Source organism: Aspergillus wentii, assembly GCF_001890725.1.
Source record: "Aspergillus wentii DTO 134E9 unplaced genomic scaffold ASPWEscaffold_4, whole genome shotgun sequence".
Lineage (NCBI taxonomy): Eukaryota > Fungi > Ascomycota > Eurotiomycetes > Eurotiales > Aspergillaceae > Aspergillus > Aspergillus wentii.
In genome coordinates, this window is record NW_024467835.1 from 881258 (window position 1) to 899747 (window position 18490).

Sequence of the window (18490 nt, forward strand, 5' to 3'; positions counted from 1 at the left end):
ATGATGATGATGATGATGATGATGATGATGATGATGATGATGATGATGATGATGATGATGATGATGATGATGATGATGATGATGATGATGATGATGTTATTGATGGATGGATATGGATATGATGAGTGTAGGAGATGGGGACCTTGGTACTCCTCTACATCATTCTATCCTCAACAGAATAACACTTCATCAACTTCACACCAAAACCAAATAGTGAAAATAAAAACAAAAAAAGACAAGTCCCATGACCACAGAATCCTTGGCGGTGCATCTCCCTTTCCGTAACCGAAATGGCAAATGCCAAGTGGCCCAACGCGCAAAACGTGAAGCTGGCGACGCGCTGATTGGCTCTTTTTTTGCTTTTTGCTGCTCCTTCTGCGATGATCGGCTTTCTTATCAGGATACAGAATAATGATATAATGCTATTAGCAAGGGTGTTTTGCTGTGCATAGTAGTACTCTGGACGGAGAGTGACAGGTAGTAGTTGGTAGTAGTATGCTGATGTTCACCGGAATGTGGGGTGTTTTGGTTGGTCTAGATTTTCAGACACCACCCCTACCCCGGCTTAATCTAGATGGGATGATTCAGGATATCATCACCGGGGGCTACATGTGTCTTAGACTGAAGATAGACATCTTCAGATTTACCTTTCCCCCCTTCCTTACAAGCTCAGATCAAGGGGCAGTGCGCTTGGCAGGTTGGCTACACAGAAGTTAATTTCTGGAAAATTAAAAATAAAGACTACTATGGCAGTATGGCTTGGCTTGTGTAACTCGGTTTTGTATTTATCAGATTGCACATGGCTTGGCAAATATCAACTCATCAGGCAGCCATTCGTACATATTGTATGTATGCATGTGTGTTGTGTGTATCTACTGCATCGTGAAAAAAAGAAAACAAAAAAACAACCCGCGCTTATAGGCTGTATCCCTTGGTATCCGGAAATCGCACAAAATGAAAAGTTAGGAAAAAAAGAAAACGTCCCGCTCAAAAGATTTCCTCCTCGAGTGGTCCTAGAGTTGGGATGGAGGCATCTCGACTCGGTGAATTGAATAATCGTGTCCCGCGCGATTCATGCTCTGGTTCGTCTTGGGGAGAGCGTCGTAGCCCATGTGGAAAGAGAAGATTTACAACTCGTTGGTGCTGGTCGAGGAGTAGCTGTCGGACCGTCCACGTCCTTGGGCAGTGAGAGTAGGGCTCAACGAGGCCTGGCTGGAGACGCCGGAGTCAGGGCCAGTCTGGGTAGGCGACAAGACGAGGAACTTGTGGGCGGGAGCTTCGACTTTGCGGTCGGGGCCGTTCAGGACGGGAGAGAGGACAAGGAACTTGGCGGTGGGAGTGATGGTGTACATTTTGAGTGTTTGGAGGTGTTTGTGTTTGATGGAGGTTGGTAGAAGGTAAAGGTGGATAACTTTTGGTATGGAAGACTTGGAGATTGAAAGACTTTTGGAAACTGGGAAGAAGAGAGTTGTTGTTCTGATTCTTCGAGGGGATTCAGCAGCCTTTATATACATTTGAAAAGCCGGCCAAGAGTCAAGACGCATCTGGACGATGGAGGGGTTGACCGGAGGCCATGGGGGGAAGTCACCGACGGATGCCGATCAACCTCAAGCGTATCTCAGCCAGCCCACCTGCAGATGAGATAAAGTGGGGGGGAATAGACAATGGTCAGGCAGTCATCGTCGCTCTTCCCCGGCAGTGGGACAAGCTGAAGGAGCTGATAAAACATGCTGCAAAAGCAATTCACATGTATGGCGGAGCAATGCCACCTCCGCCCAAACCGGAAATGAATGGGGCCTCGGCGTCATTCCCAGCGAACATCACGAACCCCCCCCCCTCCCCCTTTACGGACTTTCTGGTAGCAGGCACACCATGTCAGCCTGTCTGGAGTCAATAAAAATAACATATCCGGACTTGCCAAGCCTGTGTTGTCCCTCTTGTTGCGCAAGCATCCTCCCCCTCCCACAAGGCCCGACACGCACCCGAAATTCAGTCTCGGATGATCAGCAACCAGGAAGCTTGCAAGCCAAGACACAGCCAGCCTTGACTATTGAATACCGAAGCCGATAGATGCATCTTCAAACTACATTTTTTTATTTTTCATGTAGTATCCTCTCTGGCTGGTATCCGTCTGGGCATTCTCCCCAGTCGATCATTCGGTCTTGTTCACTTGGCAGGGTGAGCTCAACGTCAGAGCGGAGGCAATCTGGCTCTATCTGCCATTCTCCAGGTTTCGGAGGGGCCTTTCTAGAATATGCGGGCGCCCAGTCGATAGAATGGTAGATAAGAAGCTGTAGGCCGATTATCGGATGAATCTTTTATGAAGGGGTAAAATTATTGCAGCACTCTGCCTTGGTACTTGACACGGTGCATCTATCGTTTATCGTTGATCGTGACTTTTCGAGCCAGGGGACAGATGATCTGGGAAGAATGAACAGACGAGAAAAACATCACGATGTTGATCAGAGCGATTTGTTTGAGAGAATGCAGTTGTTGACTTGTTGTTCAGTCGTTCAAACGAAAGAAAAGCGTCAAGTCACGTGCCCCGAGCCTCCTGCGCTCTCGACACATAACTCAAACAGGACGTCTTTTCTTCTTCCCTTCCCCTTGCTCTCAGCCTTCTAGACAGCCTTAGCATGCTTATTGCTCGGCCAGAAGATTTCCTCTCCACGGCCCCATTCGACAGGGAGAGCCAACGGCGGCTATATCAATCGACCTGGTTCGACCTCTTGATTTGTTGCTCACTTGGCGCCCCAAGCCTCCGCGCCATATCGACTCGACACAGCTGGATTGTGGCGCGGAAGCTCAGCGGCTCAAAGTGCACTGGCGAGAGCTACGGGCCAGAGGATTTTTCTTTTCTTCTCTTCGCCAGCGCACCGCAAGTGCTGTGCCCGCAATTTGTCTTCTTCACCTTTGGCGATGGACTAAATCCATAGGCGGAGGTTGTTTTGTTCTGCGGCACGAACGCCAGTTTAGCCGACATTGGAAGACCAGAACGAAACTCTGCGCCAACTGCCAATATCACAGACGGCCAACACTGAGTCTACTCAGCAAGTTTTTGGTTGTTAGCCATCTGAGGGATCCCCTTCATTCGATGCTACCTCCCAATTATTATTGTTATTTTCTCATCACATTGCAGCTTACTAGCCAGTTCAAATCGCCCCCGGGACCTGCAGATATCACCAACTGCGCCCTGGAGTTATGTCTTGCTTGTTTCGATATTGGTCAGTCTGGAGGCTGTGATTCGAAATTCCTGTGATGACAATGACTCCCTTGCAGGCTGATTGCTCTAGCCTCAAACAATGCTGTTGCCAGGTCCTTATCGACCTTCCCAAACGGTCGTTTGATGATGTTGACGTGGGACAAAAAGAATCAAAGTGTGAGAGAAAAGGTTGCCTTGAGATTGCGGCCCCCCCTTGACTAGGCCAAATCCAAGTGGCTCATCAGTCAACTTGTTGTACCGCAGTCCTTTTCGTCCCCACCCAAGTCTTATCCAAGCAGTGCCAGGCACACGAATAACAATCCAACGGTAAAGAAGATTGGCAGAAACCCCATACGGTGACTACCGGGGAACAGCCTCCTCAGTGGGCCAGATGGCAACGATTCTCGTCCTCCCATTCAGGGGGTGGTATTAGGAGAGCACATGATGAGAATAGAACCAAGGCAGGGTCTGATTGTCGCTGCGTGACATTCATCAGATGTTCCCGTTGAGTGCCTTATTGCGGCATGACCCCAAGGACTGCATGCATGAACACTGTTGGTCGGCTGCGAGAACTGATTTGATAACGGAATTGTTGGGTTCCCCTTACTAGCATATGTGACTGACCCTCCGCAGGCTGCCGCAGTGTCTTCAGGATGATGTCAAAGTTCTCCAGGATGCAGCTGCGGAAGTTTAATCAAGCTTGGGACAACGGCTGTGATCGACTCCCGCCGATGGTCCTATACCCGTCATCCACCATTGGCCCCCCTTGGCCATGAGTCCATGACTCCCTCCCATTTAGATGAATCCCGGGCGGACACCACCGTCGTTGATGATCCACCTAACCGCCAATTCTGTTGTTTTTTTGTTGTCTGGTGTTGGGGAAACCGGGTGCAGTAGTTCTTTTCGATCCGGAGCAAGTAAGCCTTGATTTGTCAGTTTTTGGTTCCTTTTGTTGGAATAATTTTCGTTCAAACGTGAGATGTAGATTGAATCACCAACTTTGCGGCGCATCTCTTGACTTTGCAATGCTGCCTTGTGAGAGCAGGGGCAAAAAAGAAAAACAATAATCATAATTATAATAATAATAATAATTAATTTTTTTTTTCTTAGGGGGGGAAGGAAAAAAAAAAAAGGCGTAGGCTGTTGTTCCCTGACACCTGGATTTTTCGGCGTACGTTGCCGTTGCGGCACAGCACAGGTGTTGTGTTCACAGTCATCGCTGCCTCTCCATCGCGGGCTTTTGGAAACCTCCAGGGCTGAGAGAGAAATGTTATATAAACTCCCTCAATGACCCCTCGATTTGTTTCAATATCATCAGCACAGCAATCGATCAATCAATCAATCAATCCATTCATCTTTCCTACAACCGGAAAGCAAAGAAACCACCAAGTTTCTAAATCCACTTCCTCCGTTCCCATCTTGACAACAACAAAGCCAACAAAAACACATAAACCCTTTCATTTCTCAATCTCAATCTTTCCTCTTCAATTCTACTATTCGAATTCATTCAATTTCAAAAACCCCCAATCCCCACGTCAAAATGTGCTCCCAATACTTCATCAAGTACGACTGCGGCTGCACCCACAAGGAAGGAGATGTCGTCTACTGCGCAAGAAGGGGAGGTGACTGCACTGGCGTGAGACAGCAGATCAGAACGAGAGAGGGATACAACTGCCCCAAGCATGGTGGCCAATAAGCCAGGCCGAGAGAGATATCAAGCCGAGTAAGTATATAAAACCAGATTCGAAGGGCCCCATGTATTAACTAGATGGCATAGGAATCTTTGCACCCCCCGTGTTCAACACTTAATATGCATTACTGTCACCATCGAAGTTTGCCGATTCCTGCTTGAGCTTGTGCATTTTTGAAAGATTTTGTCTCGATGCGTCTTATAGAAGGAAGAGTCTATGGAGAGAGAGAAGAAGAGCGAGAGAGAGGCGGGGGGAAGTGACCACATTTTTGCTACTCTTTGTTTTTTTCCTTTGCCTTCAACACGAAAACTGATAAAAACTGATCCAAAAAAAAAAAAGGAGAGTCTGTCTGTCAATGTTTTTTTGGCTTCCAGTTCTATTCCCCGACTGATTTGTTTCTGCCTTGCTTTGTTTCTTGTCTTGTTTTGCTGCTTTTTTGGTTTCTGATCTGTTCAGGTCCTTTTTCCCCTCGTTTTTTTCTCTCTGCTGAAATGGACTTCTTCTTTCTCTCCTTGTATTTTTTTTCCGCCTGTCAAGCATACATTTCTATGTTTCATTATACCACTGGCTTTAGTGTTACACTCCTTTTGATTGTTGTTTTTAATGCCATGTTTATCTGCTATCCTGAAATTTTGACTCTCGAAATCCTACTTTAACTTCAACATGTAGAGGGATTAGGTACTATCAAAGTAACCCTATGATAATCCAAAACCCACATGGGAAGATAAGAGAATCAGGTGTCTATGAATCACTGCACTGTAACCGTGACGAGGGAAGGCGCTTGTGCATAACACATTAGCGGCATCATTCATATCTTGCAATCAGAACCCAGGAATATCGTAAGTGTTGGTGGGGGCGTTGGGATCTGCCTTGTTTCCCCCTTTTCTCCATGTTTGCTTTCTCCAGTTTCTCGAGTATTTATCGGGGAAATTCGAATTTCTAAAGTCGACCACCCCCCCCCCCTTCCCTTACATGTTGGAGGGGGGAGACCTCTGATCTCATTGTTATCGCATGACTTAAGCATGCTTTGCCCCTCCATGATCCGAGTGATCAGCCATATCTGCCTGTCATGGAGCAATCGCCGGCTTCCGTACGCCAAGCAGCTAAGAGGTGGGCAGTGGGAGATCGGAGGTGTTGTTGTTGGCTAGAATACTCGCCGTGGCCGAGTGCCACGAGATCAGGGAAGTTACGGGTTTGGGAATTGACTCGTGGGCAGGTTGTCCGTCACGCATTCAATAATGAAAAACAAAAACCAGATAATGGTAGCATTGTTGTGCCATGAGGCCGTGTAGGGATAGCTAATCATCGGCTGACAAAACTGGACCTGGTCACCAATTGGCGGTTGCCCCGAACGTGAGACTTGAAAGAGACATCGCCACGGAGTCCCCGAGATTTTCCATCGATCTTGCGGTTCGGCCAATGTATGTTGTTGGTAGGGTCTGTTCAGAGTTGTAGGTGGTGGCTACGCCACCCGTGCCATCCATTAGGCTGACCCATGTTGCAAGACTCATGCACGCGGCTATAATGAACGAAATTCCGGTGATCAATGGCGTTTAATTCCGGCTGATTTACGCTCTCCCGAGCGGGGCTCTTTTTCTTTCCTTTTCTCCCCTCTTCCTTTTCTTAGATTGATGTCTTACCTAAAGTGGCTGCCCAAGTTGGAGCTTGTAGAATAGGGAATAATATTATTGAGAGAAATAAAAACGGAGACTTATTTCCTGTTCACCGGAGTCTTAGACTCCCGAGTCGTCAAGAGCTGTGCCAGATGGCGAAGTGCGAGGGAATCAAATGGCTAGCAAAATCCCACCACTGGTGCCAAGTTTCGAATTTGCTAGCAAGTCTAAATGTCAAGTTGAAAGGTTCTTGCGCCGCTGATGGCTCTTAATGGCAAAAAAACGATAGGCAACTGGCCTCGGTTGAGGTGCCCCAAAGGTGCATTAGCGCCGCAGAAGAGATTCATCAGCTGATGTTGGGCTGTCAAATCGAACAAAGAAACGCGGTACGGAAGAGGACCCGAAGGGCTCGAGACGTGGACATTCTAGTGGCGATCCAAATGCCCTGAACCAATGCACGCGTTTAGTTGACCATTGACTCGTTAATTGTGTCCATATTGGAGATTTGTGTGGACTGTGGTCAATGTGCAGTGTGATGTCCCTTCGGGGAGGTCCAAGTGTACAATTTCCGCCGTCGAACCATAATGATTTGAAAAAGATTTTTAGACAGGTTCTAGAATGGATTCCCTGCAATCTCGGAGGAATAATGGGAAACCTGACAGGGTCAGATAGCAGACGCGCGTTAAAAAAAATCACGCCAAAAGTTATGGGGCATCCTTCTCCGTCCCATAGTGCGATAAAGGGCTGATCATGGGAAAAGAGAGGCACAATGCCCATGAATCAGTTATAACGTAATGAGGGGGGAAGTTAAAAAAAGGGGGGGAAGCAAGAGTAAAATGTCGCAACAAACCCTGACTTCATAAAAGCAGGCATTTCCTGCCAATCTCTATGTACTCGAGGGCAATTGAGAAGCCAATGACTGTGGTCAAAGGCCGGCGAGTGTTGGGTGCCCTATGATATGGATCAATCTCGTAGGTTGGGTCCCACGGCAATGAGGGCTAATCTCCTACTGAGGAGACGGAGGGCCTGAGTTCATTCTCCTCTTGGAGCAGTTCCTCCGTGCAGCGCCGCAATTTGTGTCCTTTCTTTGTGCGCGAAAAAAGGCCCGCAGACTCGAGTCCGCGGGTGAACCAGAGTGCTGGGTCAGTAGAGCCCAAGCGGCGTGCCAACTATCTGTCTGCACTCGATTTCAGCATGTTCAGTATCATTCAATCATTGCAGTGCAGAGACAAATGTAAATAACATCTGGAGTCTCCTCCTGCACATTGTTGCCTCTGATGTGCGAAGACGAAGTCTCAATGATGCGAGCAGTTGACGTTGGCGTGTCGTCGATGTCCAGTGGCACGTGATCTGGTCTGCACCCGCAGCTCTCCAACGGGCATCCGTGATTGTAATCCATCCCCATCATCTCTCTCCATCGTCGATTTTGCCATTGGGGTCATTTTTGCCCTCGAGATACTCCGCCGTATCGGGTCCTGGTTTGATACGCACATGTGATGTCCATAGACGTTAACTGGGGGACAGCCACCTCTGGTCCGGACGGTGAAGCTCTGGCAGAGCGTATCCGCTCCTTCATCCACGACAAGTTCCAGCAGGTGGCCCTCCCACGCTTTATCCGTTCTGTACAGGTCCATTCCTTCGATTTTGGTACCATACCACCTGATCTGGAGATCAAAGATTTCTGTGAACCGTTCGCAGACTTCTACGAGGAGGATGAAGACGATGAAGCATCCGATTTGTCCGAAGACCTTGTATCGGAGCCAGACAGCCAATGGGCCAGGACAAATTCAGGGCTCAGCGAGTCCCCATTTCGAGATGATCTGCCCATGAACCATCCGCTGCGAGACCCATTCGAACACGACTACCGACTCTCGCCCCTACGATCTCCAAGGCCTCTGGGCGAGCACCTGAACCCCCATTTCCTACCCCGCGCTGGAACGCCCGGTATTCCCGGCGGAACATCGACTCTTGGCTACCATCTTATGTCCCTTGGCGGGCTATCGGGAACACAAACGCCCCTTGCAGCAGTGGCAGGTGGAACCCCCTTCGCGAGTGGTTGGTCAGATTCGGGAATAGGACCCGGAAGCCAGAGTCGACAGTACGCAGCAGCCCAACAACAACACCAGCGCGCAGAACCGGACATTGATACTAGCAACTCCGCTTCCCGCCCATCAACGGCCAACACCCATCCGTCCCAGGATGGCGACGCTGCGGTTGGAAACGACCACGGATCACACCAGGGACAGGACGAGCCTCTAGACCCTTCTCCGGAACATCCTTTCCATCTACCATGCATGCGAGAGCGTAAACCCGAAGACTTCCAAGTACTCTGCCACGCCAAGTACGCAGGAGACATACGTCTGTCCTTGACGGCGGAAATCCTTCTAGACTACCCCATGCCCAGCTTCGTGGGATTACCACTGATGTTGAACGTCACAGGTCTAACCTTTGACGGTGTAGCCGTGATCGCGTACATCCGCAAGCGAGTCCATTTTTGCTTCCTATCCGCCGAAGATGCAGATGCCCTGATCGGTTCGGATCAGCAAGAAGGCGGGGGAGGGGCTAGTGGTGGGGATGCGTCTGCATCGCAAAAGCGGCAAGGGGGTTTGCTGCAGGAGATTAGGGTTGAAAGTGAGATCGGCCGCAAAGAGGACGGGAAGCAGGTTTTGAAGAATGTTGGCAAAGTGGAACGCTTTGTTCTTGCTCAGGTGCGCCGGATCTTCGAGGAAGAACTTGTTTATCCTAGCTTTTGGACATTCTTGGTTTGAGCTTCGTGAAGTTTTTATGAATTACGAATAATAAATAGACTTCTAATCAATATCTACCCTTATGCTAATTAACACTAATACTTCCATATACTGTAAGCTATAGATCTTCATTTTATCAACACCACACAGCACAAGAATAGACAAAACAAGCACTCGTATCAGAATTATATTCTCGCACGCAGCTGCTAACCTGACAGTCAATCGCCACAAATGATCAGATCATCTACATCGCAGCTGCAATACGTATCAAATCAAAGTGAAATAAACTAACAAACGGGTAAATCATGCTTGTATGATAGATATGCCCCGCCTAATTCCTCCGTCAATTTATGATAGCCGAAGCTTGGGTTTTGCCGTGCATAGGTAGGGATCTCCGCTAAACGAAAACAAACCGAATTCTACGCACTAACACGTAACAGGTCCCTTAATCTGAAACATGATCGACGAAGCTCAAAAAATCCGTGAACCCGTAAACTAATTCAAAGCCACGGCTCAAACATTCCGAGTCCTCAAATCAGTTGAAACTGCGAAAGATCTACTGATCCTTCTTGGGGGCCTCGTCCTTGCTGCCAGAAACCTGGTCACCCAGGTTGTTGTACTCACGAGTGAGTCCCTCACACTGCTTCTTCAGGGTCTCAAGGTCACGGTCCTTGGCGGCCAGCTTCTCCTTGAGACGGCCAATCTCGCCAACGTCACCGGCCTGAGCCAGACGGGCAGAGTCCTTGCCACCTGCCTTCTTGTCACCCTCGAGGGTCTTGACTCTGTCCTCAAGACGGAGGACTTCGAGGATCATGGTGTAGGTGCGGTTGAGGATCAGGGAGAGGAAGAGGGTGAAACCGCAGAGATACATGTTACGCTGGGAGTAGAACTTGCGGGCCTGGACTTCCATACGATCGGTACCAAGAGCAGCCGCTCCTCTGAAGATATCGTCAGCATGCCATATTATTTGGTTAGATAAAGGAGAAACCAACCCAAGTCCCATAGCACCCTCCTTGCTGAAAGTGGACAGCTCAAGCTGCACACGGTAGACGCGGTTGACGCTGTCAATGAAGAGGATGAGGATGAAGATGAACGTAATCTAGTCATTGTCAGTATCGATTATCCAAGTAAAAATATGTTGTTTGGTGGTAGAGAAAAGCTCACTTTTAAACCATATTGCAATTTCGCTACTACCGGACTTTCCGAGATGAAGGTGAAAATCTTCCGCTTGACGACGAAGGGGAGAGGGATGATAAGGGCCATGAAGACGGCCATTTCAAACACCAAAAGGCAAAAGACCTAGCGATAGACATTTTGGTTAGTTGAAAGCTTCTACAAAAGCCAATGCCAAACAGCAATCTCACGAGTCCTTTGCAGAAGTGGCGGGAGCTGCAGGCTGCAGCGTATGTCGAGAAGAATCTCAAGATGCGAGTCACGAAAGCAGAAACTTATCGATACTTACAAGGCTGTAGTAGAGAGTCATTGTGCCTGTGAATAAAGGCTTAACGGTGTTGAAGAAATTGATTTTGGGCTGTGGGTGCCTGAAAGGCTGCGATAAGAGTTGAAAAGGTAAACAAAGGTTCAGGAGTCAGACGTGCTTTCAGGGGTTCCGTCGAAAGCCAAATAAAATGGATTCGATGGACAAAGAGTTTCAAATAGAAAGAGAAATGTCTCTGAGAATCGAGAGCAAAAGGCCGCAAACTCGACTCGGATGTTGGAGGAGAGGTGGTCTTTTTGCGAGCGGAATTCTGGGTGCGAGGAAGACGTCATCACCGCCAGAAACCTGTCCTGCGCACGTGACCTTGACATGCTCGACCGACCCGAGGCTGTCGATCATGCCCGGATGAGAGATCTATCTAGTCCTACCTTAGTTTCTGTCCACACTTCGAATTTTATCATCAAGAACCACATTGCTTTTTATTTCTATATGCATGGTAGCTACAGTATATACATCTACGTTCGTAATCGTCTAGGTTTAACCCTCCGCTTCATAAGAGTTGGATTTGTGCTTGGGCTCGAACTTGAAGTCCTTGTGGGTTGGGCCAAGGAACATTTCGCTGTTGTTGCAGTTAGCTTGTGATACATGGCAAAAGTTAATAAATGGAAATAGAAGACTTACGTGATCTTGATCCAATCCTTGTAGTTGCCACTTCCCAGAAGTGTTTCCAACTCATTTCTACCTCTCCAAGCCGGAGGTCGGTCCTGGATGTTGGGAGGGAGGTACTCGAGCAGCCCGATGGGCACGTAACGGTGAGTGAAGCTCAGCCATTCGAGCATGAAGCGTCTAGTTGTGCCAACGCCGTGCTCATCAGATCCCCAGTTCTCAAGTCCATATTTGGCGAACTTTTCGACCAGCGACAAACGCTCCGAAGCAGACTTGTCAAGATACTGGCCCGATTGGATCTCCTCGAAGATCCAGGGCTTGATCATTGCTCCTCGGCCAACCATGACGGTGTCGACCCCAGCGTTGTTGATGTGGTCGTCATAATCTTTCTGGGAGTAGCAGTCTCCGTTTCCAAGGAACCATACCTTTCCGCCGTTTGGCTGTGTCCGGGCATCCGGCTCTCGGATAGTGTCTGTAACTGCATCTGTCTTTTCTCCCAGTCTCTTGATGAGAGCAGAGCATTCGGCAATGTATTCCCAGTCGGCCTTTTTGGTGTACCGCTGCTGTCTGCTTCGTCCGTGGAGAGTAAGAGCAGCCACACCAGATGTACCAGCATTGGTCAAGCCAGATTCATAACCACCGAGGATGAGACGTTCGCAAAGCTTCAAAGCATTCGGTTGATTGTCCCTAGTACCCATGCGGATTTTAGCGGAGATGGGGATGTGTTCAGAAACAGTGTTCATGCCACGGAGAATCTTTTCCAGCTTCGACGGATGTTCTAACAAGGCCGAGCCAGCTCCCTCGCGGAACACGAGATCAATGGGGCACCCGCAGTTCAAATCGATCACACGTAAGTGAGGGCTAAGCTGAGACAAAGCCTCGGTAGCTTTGAGTGCTTGCCAGGGTTTGTTGGCTGCAATCTGAGCGCCGAATCTGAGATCCTTGGAGTTGTCATAGCCCTGCACGACGCTGTCCCTTGGGGAAACAGTAGGAGGGAGTGCTTCAGACTCGTGGGCCCTCATCAACGCCCATTCCGACTTTGAACCTTGGATCAATGGCATGCTCACAGCCATCTCCGAGTAAGTAAGCTGCGCACCAAGTTCAACACAGAGTCTGCGGAAAGGGAGATTGCCTTGGGTCGTCAACGGTGCCAGAGCGGGGGTCTCTGGACCAAAATAGAGGCGCCGCTTTTCCGAGGGCAAGAAAGGGGGCTCGATATACTGAGCTCTGTTTTCTTCCTTCTGTTCCTTGACCTGATCTTCCGTCGGTTCAGCATCTTCGCCGCCTTCCTGACGACGTGCGTGGAGATTCTTTTCCAGTTCTTTGGCTGATTTTTCGAGCCAAGAGTTGTACGAATCAGATCGCGGGAACTTTGTCTTCCTCCTCGACAGTGCCATCTTTTCCTGAATTGGAACAATGTTGACAACTCCATCCTCGGAAGCGTGCGGGACAAGGGGCTGCGCCTTTTTCTTGCGTTCTTCATCCTCAACCAAGACCAACTCCTTCCGTCCATCTTCAGTCTCCCGTTCGGTCATATGCGAGCCAACGAGACGACATTTCCACCCGTAGTAGCATTTCCCCTTAGCATCCCAGATTGGGCAGACGCCGTCGAGGGTTGTAAGATCCTCCCGCTTATGCTCCTTCAGGTAAGCCCGCAGGTCATGCTCGAACTTGCACTTCTCTGCAAATTTGCATTCGCCCGCGGAAAGCTCAGGGCTGTGGACTCTGGTTGGGCAAAGACCCTTTTCGTCAAGAGACTTTCCGAAACGGCGATTTGTGTTCTGGCCGGTGTTCTTCTTCTTCTTTCCTCCCTTGTCATCTTCGCGACCCTCGTGGTGGGCGGCTTCGGCAGCGTCATCTGGGTTGGTTTCTGGGTCGGTTTGTGCCTTCTGCTCTTTCACCAGATACCTAAAATTCCATGATTGATTAGATTCATCATGAGCGACCCCGGTGGCTGGGAGGGTGGGGAAAGACGCACTCAGGCTTGACAGGCGCGACGCCCTTCTTCCGCTGGTCCGGTTCCTCCAATCTTGCTCTCTTCGCAGGGGGCTCATCGGCACCATTGGCAGCCGCCGCGCCATCCGAGATATCATGCTTGGGGGCCGGTGTTTCGACGCTGGCGGGCGGAGCGTTTACCTCCGGCTGCTGCGAAGCCATTGCGACAAGCTCTCGATTGAGAAAAATACAAGTCAAAATGGGCGAACTAAAATTCGTTCAGAGTGCAAAATAACGTAATAACCCCTACAAAGAGAGGAAACCTGATAATCAGTTCAACGACACTCTGCTCTCTGAACAATGATCATCACTGTTGGAGAGGGAAAAAAAAACCATCGTCGCATCCCACCAGAGGCTGCATTAGTGGCGCACAATCTGTTTGCGCTGTTTGCATATCCGCTGTGGCGCAACAAAACCCCAGCGGGCGGATAGTGGCGGTGCAGCACGGGAATTCCATCGGGGACTGTCCAGAGGACGGACCCCGTTAGAGACAACCTAAGCGGCGGTATACGCGGTAGTAAGTGGCTTTCAGTACATGACGGAAACGGCGTACTGATACGATGTATGTAATACATGTGTATGAGACAGGAATACCAGAATACCAGAATACCAGAAGGGCGGGTCACAGCCCACCGAAAGTGAACCTTTTTTTGCGCTTTCTAGAAGCCCTGCCTTTCGCCTCGAGATGTTTCGGGATTTAGCTTCATGCTACGCTCGGTCTAGTCTACATAGTGTGTAAGACAATAGGGCGCAACGTGCTGCAACCAATTCAACTAGATTTAGGTACACTGTAACGGATGCACCAAGGGCAGGTTAAGAATGGTAGTAAAGCTATACGATAGTGGGATTAAGTGATATCAGACAGGTCATTGTGCTGCTATCGATATGCAGAGAAGACTACATACTGTAGTGTACGCCTGGGAGTAGCACGGATTTGCTATTATCCTGATTTTGACTCTTGGAGCAAGAAATGCAGAGCTTTGTTCATCCAATGGCAAGGTGGCCGAGTGGTCTAAGGCGCATGGTTCAGGTTAACCTGAATCCCTATCACATTAGTGGTGAATTTCCATGTCTACAACAGTGGGCGGGGGTTCGAATCCCCCCCTTGTCATATAATTTTTGATGTTTTTTTTTATCCTATCCGTCGAATGTGATACCTCACACAAGGCGGGCTTGTTTCCTGTCATACTCTCTCTCGTTGTAGGCTGTACATAGATGGATAGGTACATCATCCTGGATATAGTTTTACCATTTAGTGAATGTTGTGCTGCCATGATAGTTCAGAATTAATTGGCATGCATTTCCTAATCATCACAACCTATCATTTCATTATTTGCTGAGGGCGAGGCCGAGTGCGATTGTGATTGGGACTATGTACACTACTTGAATTTTTACAAGAGACTTAACTATCACTGGCCCATGCGTTTTCGATTTTTGAATGCTGATTATAGTTGGGACACTCACTTCGAGTTATCTGGATGCTCAAAAACTTTGAAATGCAACCAAATCCGGCTTAGCAAGCCTTTATTCGATTCGATTGCTTAAGCCATAATTGTAGATATCGCCAAAAAAAGACAAAAAGAAGGAACTCTTCTGGGGAAATAGCAAAAGAAGAATTGACAAGGGGGGGATTCGAACCCCCGCCCACTGTTGTAGACATGGAAATTCACCACTTAACTGTGATACCGTAGTACCGCAGAATATGGTGGGGATTCAGGTGAGCCTGAACCATGCGCCTTAGACCACTCGGCCACCTTGCCATTTGATATGGTCGATTTTCCAAATAGTCAATTCCATTCCAAGATTGTGAATGACCCCAAAAAACATTTGCTAACATCCATGTGACAGTTCTCTATCGCATCAAGTAGAGTCTGCGGAAGATCGTGGCAGATTGGGCAGAAGCAGGAATGCGCCTTGCATCAAAGAAGAGCTTAGAATGAGTTGATCTAGGCTATGGGAGTTAGACACTTGAGCGCAACCCTCACGGGTATTAGGGTCCATATATCGAATTGACATTTGCTCATAATGTCTTTCTCGGTCAACTCAGTAGCTGTCCATCATACTAGCAATATATACGAAGTAACTTCGGATTAATGGCGAGTCACTGTAAGACAGGCGTGGGGAAACTCCGTTGAGAAGCGATGAAACATAGTTCGTAGCAGGGTGTATTAAACAAAATATATGCGCAGTCGTGTTCCTGTCTAGGGCTTGATCGAATTCTGATGATTGGAGTGGCACCGGGCTTTTTTTTTGAAATGCCGCAGGTGGTTTTCAGAAACTGGCTAGGTATCCCGTTGCTTCTTCCTCTATATATCCTCGATCCGGCTGTGATATATAATGGAGAGACACTGATAAAGCAGCTGTCCAGGCCATCAACCCTGAAAACAGTGACTCCGTGGACATTTATATCTTCGATGCTGGCCAGCTATCTCACACAATATACTGCTCTGGAGGTACCGTTATCGAGTGGTGTCGATATCAGGGTATCTGTCTTTAGGGATATTGCAGGAGCGTCAAAAGCGGGATAGGATGAGGTAGGGGGGAATGAAATGAAACGAAGCGCAGAAGAGAAAAGGGAAGAAACGAAGAGATGAGAGGAGAAAAGAAGAAAAAAGAAAGAGAGGTGGGAGCTGGGAGTTGGGAGAGAGCAAGCAAGCGACTCTACGTGGACGGGCTCCCAGACAAGGCAAACAAAGAAAATCGGACATTTACTCGAAATGAGCAATCCACAGAATTCAGTTGAAGGTATTCCCTTGCTGCTCGCTGCTGGGCTTTATTGTCGGTCATGGCATCTCTTACTATCCCATGCTATATATATTGCAATAATATGTGAGATTCAACAAAGTATATGTTGAAAGCCATCATTGCTCTTATTAAAAACCAAAGCTCCAGTATTTATATCAATACCTATTCAGATAGCATGAGCTGCTGATTACCGAGAGAGTAACAACAAATTATAATAGAGCACAACACCAGCAGGCATATTGATTGGTTCCTGATCAGCTGAGGCTCGTACAGTACATACATGAGATCACCCTTGCTCCGAAGTCAATGGCAGGGTTAGCAGCATCTGATGGATATAGGGTGTACAAATTATAGAGAAGGAATTCATGAATTATAAGTTTCTTGGCCAGGTAGATAACGACCGGGGTAGACAGGTGATGTATCTTTTTTATACAGACTGCAACATGGGTAACCCCAAGTCTCAGATACATGGATGCTACATGGAAGAAGTCTACCCAACAGATGGATTCAGATCCACCTATCAGAAATTCATCCGTGCTTCTGCGCCAAAAGAACCAACCCAAGATAGTCTAATGCGCTGTGTGCGGGCGATACAAAAGCACATGTCGGGTGGCCGCGAAACAGCCTTAGCAGTGGACTCGGTATTACGTATAATACACTAGTATGTAACGTAACACGCCTTGTAATTCAGTACTGCCGAAGAAACTGGAACTAAAACTATATCCAGCAGTGTGACTCGTTCTTCTTGTGGTGAGATGAACAAGTCAGCATTTAAAATATGTACTACTCCATGCTGGGGTTGGAGTTGCCCGACAGGAATGCTTTCATTTAGCGTCGATTGTGTTTTAATTTAATATTGATGGGACAGTGGGATTGATACGGAGCACATAGGCGTTAGCCCGTTAATATATGTAGGTGGCACTGCTCATTGATCATTCCCATATTGAGAACAATATATGTATCCATTATCCACAAGCTGATCATCGGCTGAAGAGTTGTCAAAACAGCCGAAAATTCGCATCATGCCCAATCACCAGGCGTCATCTTCAATCTCCGAACGCCAGCTGTCGATTTCTTTGTTCTTTGACCCCTGTTCGGTGTAGACTTGAGGAAGATAGTCAAATAATGAGTGGAGGCGGTGGGATCCATAAAGCCTTTTTGACGATCGCTTGTTCAAAACAATGGCTTGCTTCAGCACTATCCACTGGTCTTAATAATGCCATTTATGATTGCAGCTTCAGGGTCGGCGCTCAACAGCTGGGTTCGATAGTTCATGGTTGATGCCAATTACGGCTGTCTTTTCCGAACATGGTGGAGTGTTGAATCTGGAGACAGCATGGAGTAATTAATGTGTATAAAAAAATAATAATTGATTGCGGAATGCCGATGCCAAGATATGCTGGATCGTAACGTCACCATTTCCGTCTCTCATAATGTCCGAGAGATCTACAGAGTACATTCGGTACGAAAGCTAAAAAGGAGATATCACGATGGCAGCGATTTCTTGTAATATTGCAGAAGATGAGTTCATTAATGCCATTTGCATTGCACTTTCACCTCGGTGTCCGCGCAGATAAAGTCAATGGCGGCTGCGAGGGGTGCGGAGGGAAAAAAAAAAAAGCAAAAAAGAAGTGCTCACACGCGGATTTGAACCGCGGACCTCATGATTACTAGTCATGCGCTCTACCAACTGAGCTATACGAGCTTATTTGTTGGGAACTTCTGTTCCTCTAGAGAATCTTAGTGCAAGATGGTATCACTTCACGTTTAATTGGTCGGACAATTGGGGTCATCAGGTTGAAGCTAAAGCATCGGTTCCATGGGAGAGTCCTCGACCCCGAATAATATCTGGGGGTCTCAGGTTGGGGCTTACTCTGAACTAGTCCATGTAGCACTAGATGGTCTGAATATCTGGCAATTCCTAGAACCGTTTGCGTCTTTCAATACTCCGTAGAACAATGGGCTGAAGTACAGACGACGAAGGCAAAGTGACGGTGTTGTCGGAGAATTCTTTTCTTTTAGTCCCTCAACGAACGCCTCATCCGGCACTTAGTCTTGACTCCTTTTCGATGAGATGAGCAATTGGGAAGTCGGATCATAACCAACCAATTTGTCATTTCGACAAGCAGACAGCATCGTCAATAGATCCAACTCACCTTTTCTATTGGGCGTGAAACCCAAAATTGGGCTAGAGGCGGTGTACTTTTCCACCAAGGAATCTTCTGCCGTGTTTCTAGTGTCGAAGACCGTTGCATTCTGGTGCAGGAAGAGAGAAACTAGGGGAAAAGGTTGAAGCTAAGTTTATTTTCCTTGTCGAGGGAGATTGAGGGGAGGTTGGGAGGGGGCAGACCAGAGGAAGAGACTAGTGGTAGATAGAGAAGAGGGGAAGAGGG

The 18490-nt window shown here is 48.1% G+C and overlaps 5 protein-coding genes and 3 non-coding genes across 8 annotated transcripts in view; 3 read left to right on the plus strand and 5 right to left on the minus strand.

The window, feature by feature from the left end:
- Positions 1-130, plus strand: part of ASPWEDRAFT_40090 (uncharacterized protein) — a 578-nt gene extending 448 nt beyond the window's left edge. The window contains exon 2 of the mRNA XM_040835239.1: positions 106-130. Within this exon, the coding sequence (XP_040688630.1) occupies positions 106-122 (17 nt within the window). The 3' untranslated portion in view covers positions 123-130. The remainder of the gene's footprint in view (positions 1-105) is intronic.
- Positions 131-1127: 997 nt separating this feature from the next.
- Positions 1128-1544, minus strand: ASPWEDRAFT_171785 (uncharacterized protein; the record flags this gene model as incomplete). Its single annotated transcript, XM_040830838.1, has 1 exon — positions 1128-1544. The coding sequence occupies one exon, from the start codon at positions 1542-1544 to the stop codon at positions 1128-1130; it is 417 nt and encodes a 138-aa protein (XP_040688631.1).
- A 6458-nt stretch (positions 1545-8002) lies between these two features.
- mdm12 (ERMES complex subunit MDM12) lies at positions 8003-9274 on the plus strand (the record flags this gene model as incomplete). The annotated part of the gene is made up of 1 exon (XM_040830839.1): positions 8003-9274. One exon carries the CDS (start codon positions 8003-8005, stop codon positions 9272-9274), a length of 1272 nt encoding a protein of 423 aa, XP_040688632.1.
- A 535-nt stretch (positions 9275-9809) lies between these two features.
- On the minus strand, positions 9810-10528 carry ASPWEDRAFT_171787 (putative BAP31 domain protein; the record flags this gene model as incomplete). The annotated part of the gene is made up of 3 exons (XM_040830840.1): positions 9810-10191; positions 10246-10352; positions 10418-10528. 3 exons carry the CDS (start codon positions 10526-10528, stop codon positions 9810-9812), a joined length of 600 nt encoding a protein of 199 aa, XP_040688633.1.
- A 622-nt stretch (positions 10529-11150) lies between these two features.
- dus3 (tRNA dihydrouridine synthase DUS3) lies at positions 11151-13714 on the minus strand. Its single transcript, XM_040835240.1, has 3 exons — positions 13336-13714; positions 11373-13265; positions 11151-11310 (listed from the first exon to the last, which is right to left on the minus strand). The coding sequence occupies exons 1-3, from the start codon at positions 13512-13514 to the stop codon at positions 11229-11231; spliced, it is 2154 nt and encodes a 717-aa protein (XP_040688634.1). The 5' UTR covers positions 13515-13714; the 3' UTR covers positions 11151-11228.
- Positions 13715-14345: 631 nt separating this feature from the next.
- ASPWEDRAFT_t116 lies at positions 14346-14463 on the plus strand. The gene has a single exon. It is a non-coding gene; the product is annotated as a tRNA-Leu (tRNA).
- Positions 14464-14969: 506 nt separating this feature from the next.
- On the minus strand, positions 14970-15112 carry ASPWEDRAFT_t145. Its single transcript has one exon. It is a non-coding gene; the product is annotated as a tRNA-Leu (tRNA).
- Positions 15113-17729: 2617 nt separating this feature from the next.
- On the minus strand, positions 17730-17802 carry ASPWEDRAFT_t144. Its single transcript has one exon. It is a non-coding gene; the product is annotated as a tRNA-Thr (tRNA).
- Between the last annotated feature and the right edge of the window lie 688 nt (positions 17803-18490).

Bases quoted from the DNA above. Each gene is read 5' to 3' on its own strand.
- dus3 (XM_040835240.1), bottom strand. From the start codon at position 13,514: ATGGCTTCGCAGCAGCCGGAGGTAAACGCTCCGCCCGCCAGCGTCGAA. The intron at 13,266-13,335 runs GTGCGTCTTTCC...ATGGAATTTTAG, and splicing joins GTCGCGCCTGTCAAGCCTGA to GTATCTGGTGAAAGAGCAGA. The intron at 11,311-11,372 runs GTAAGTCTTCTA...CTGCAACAACAG, and splicing joins AAGGATTGGATCAAGATCAC to CGAAATGTTCCTTGGCCCAA.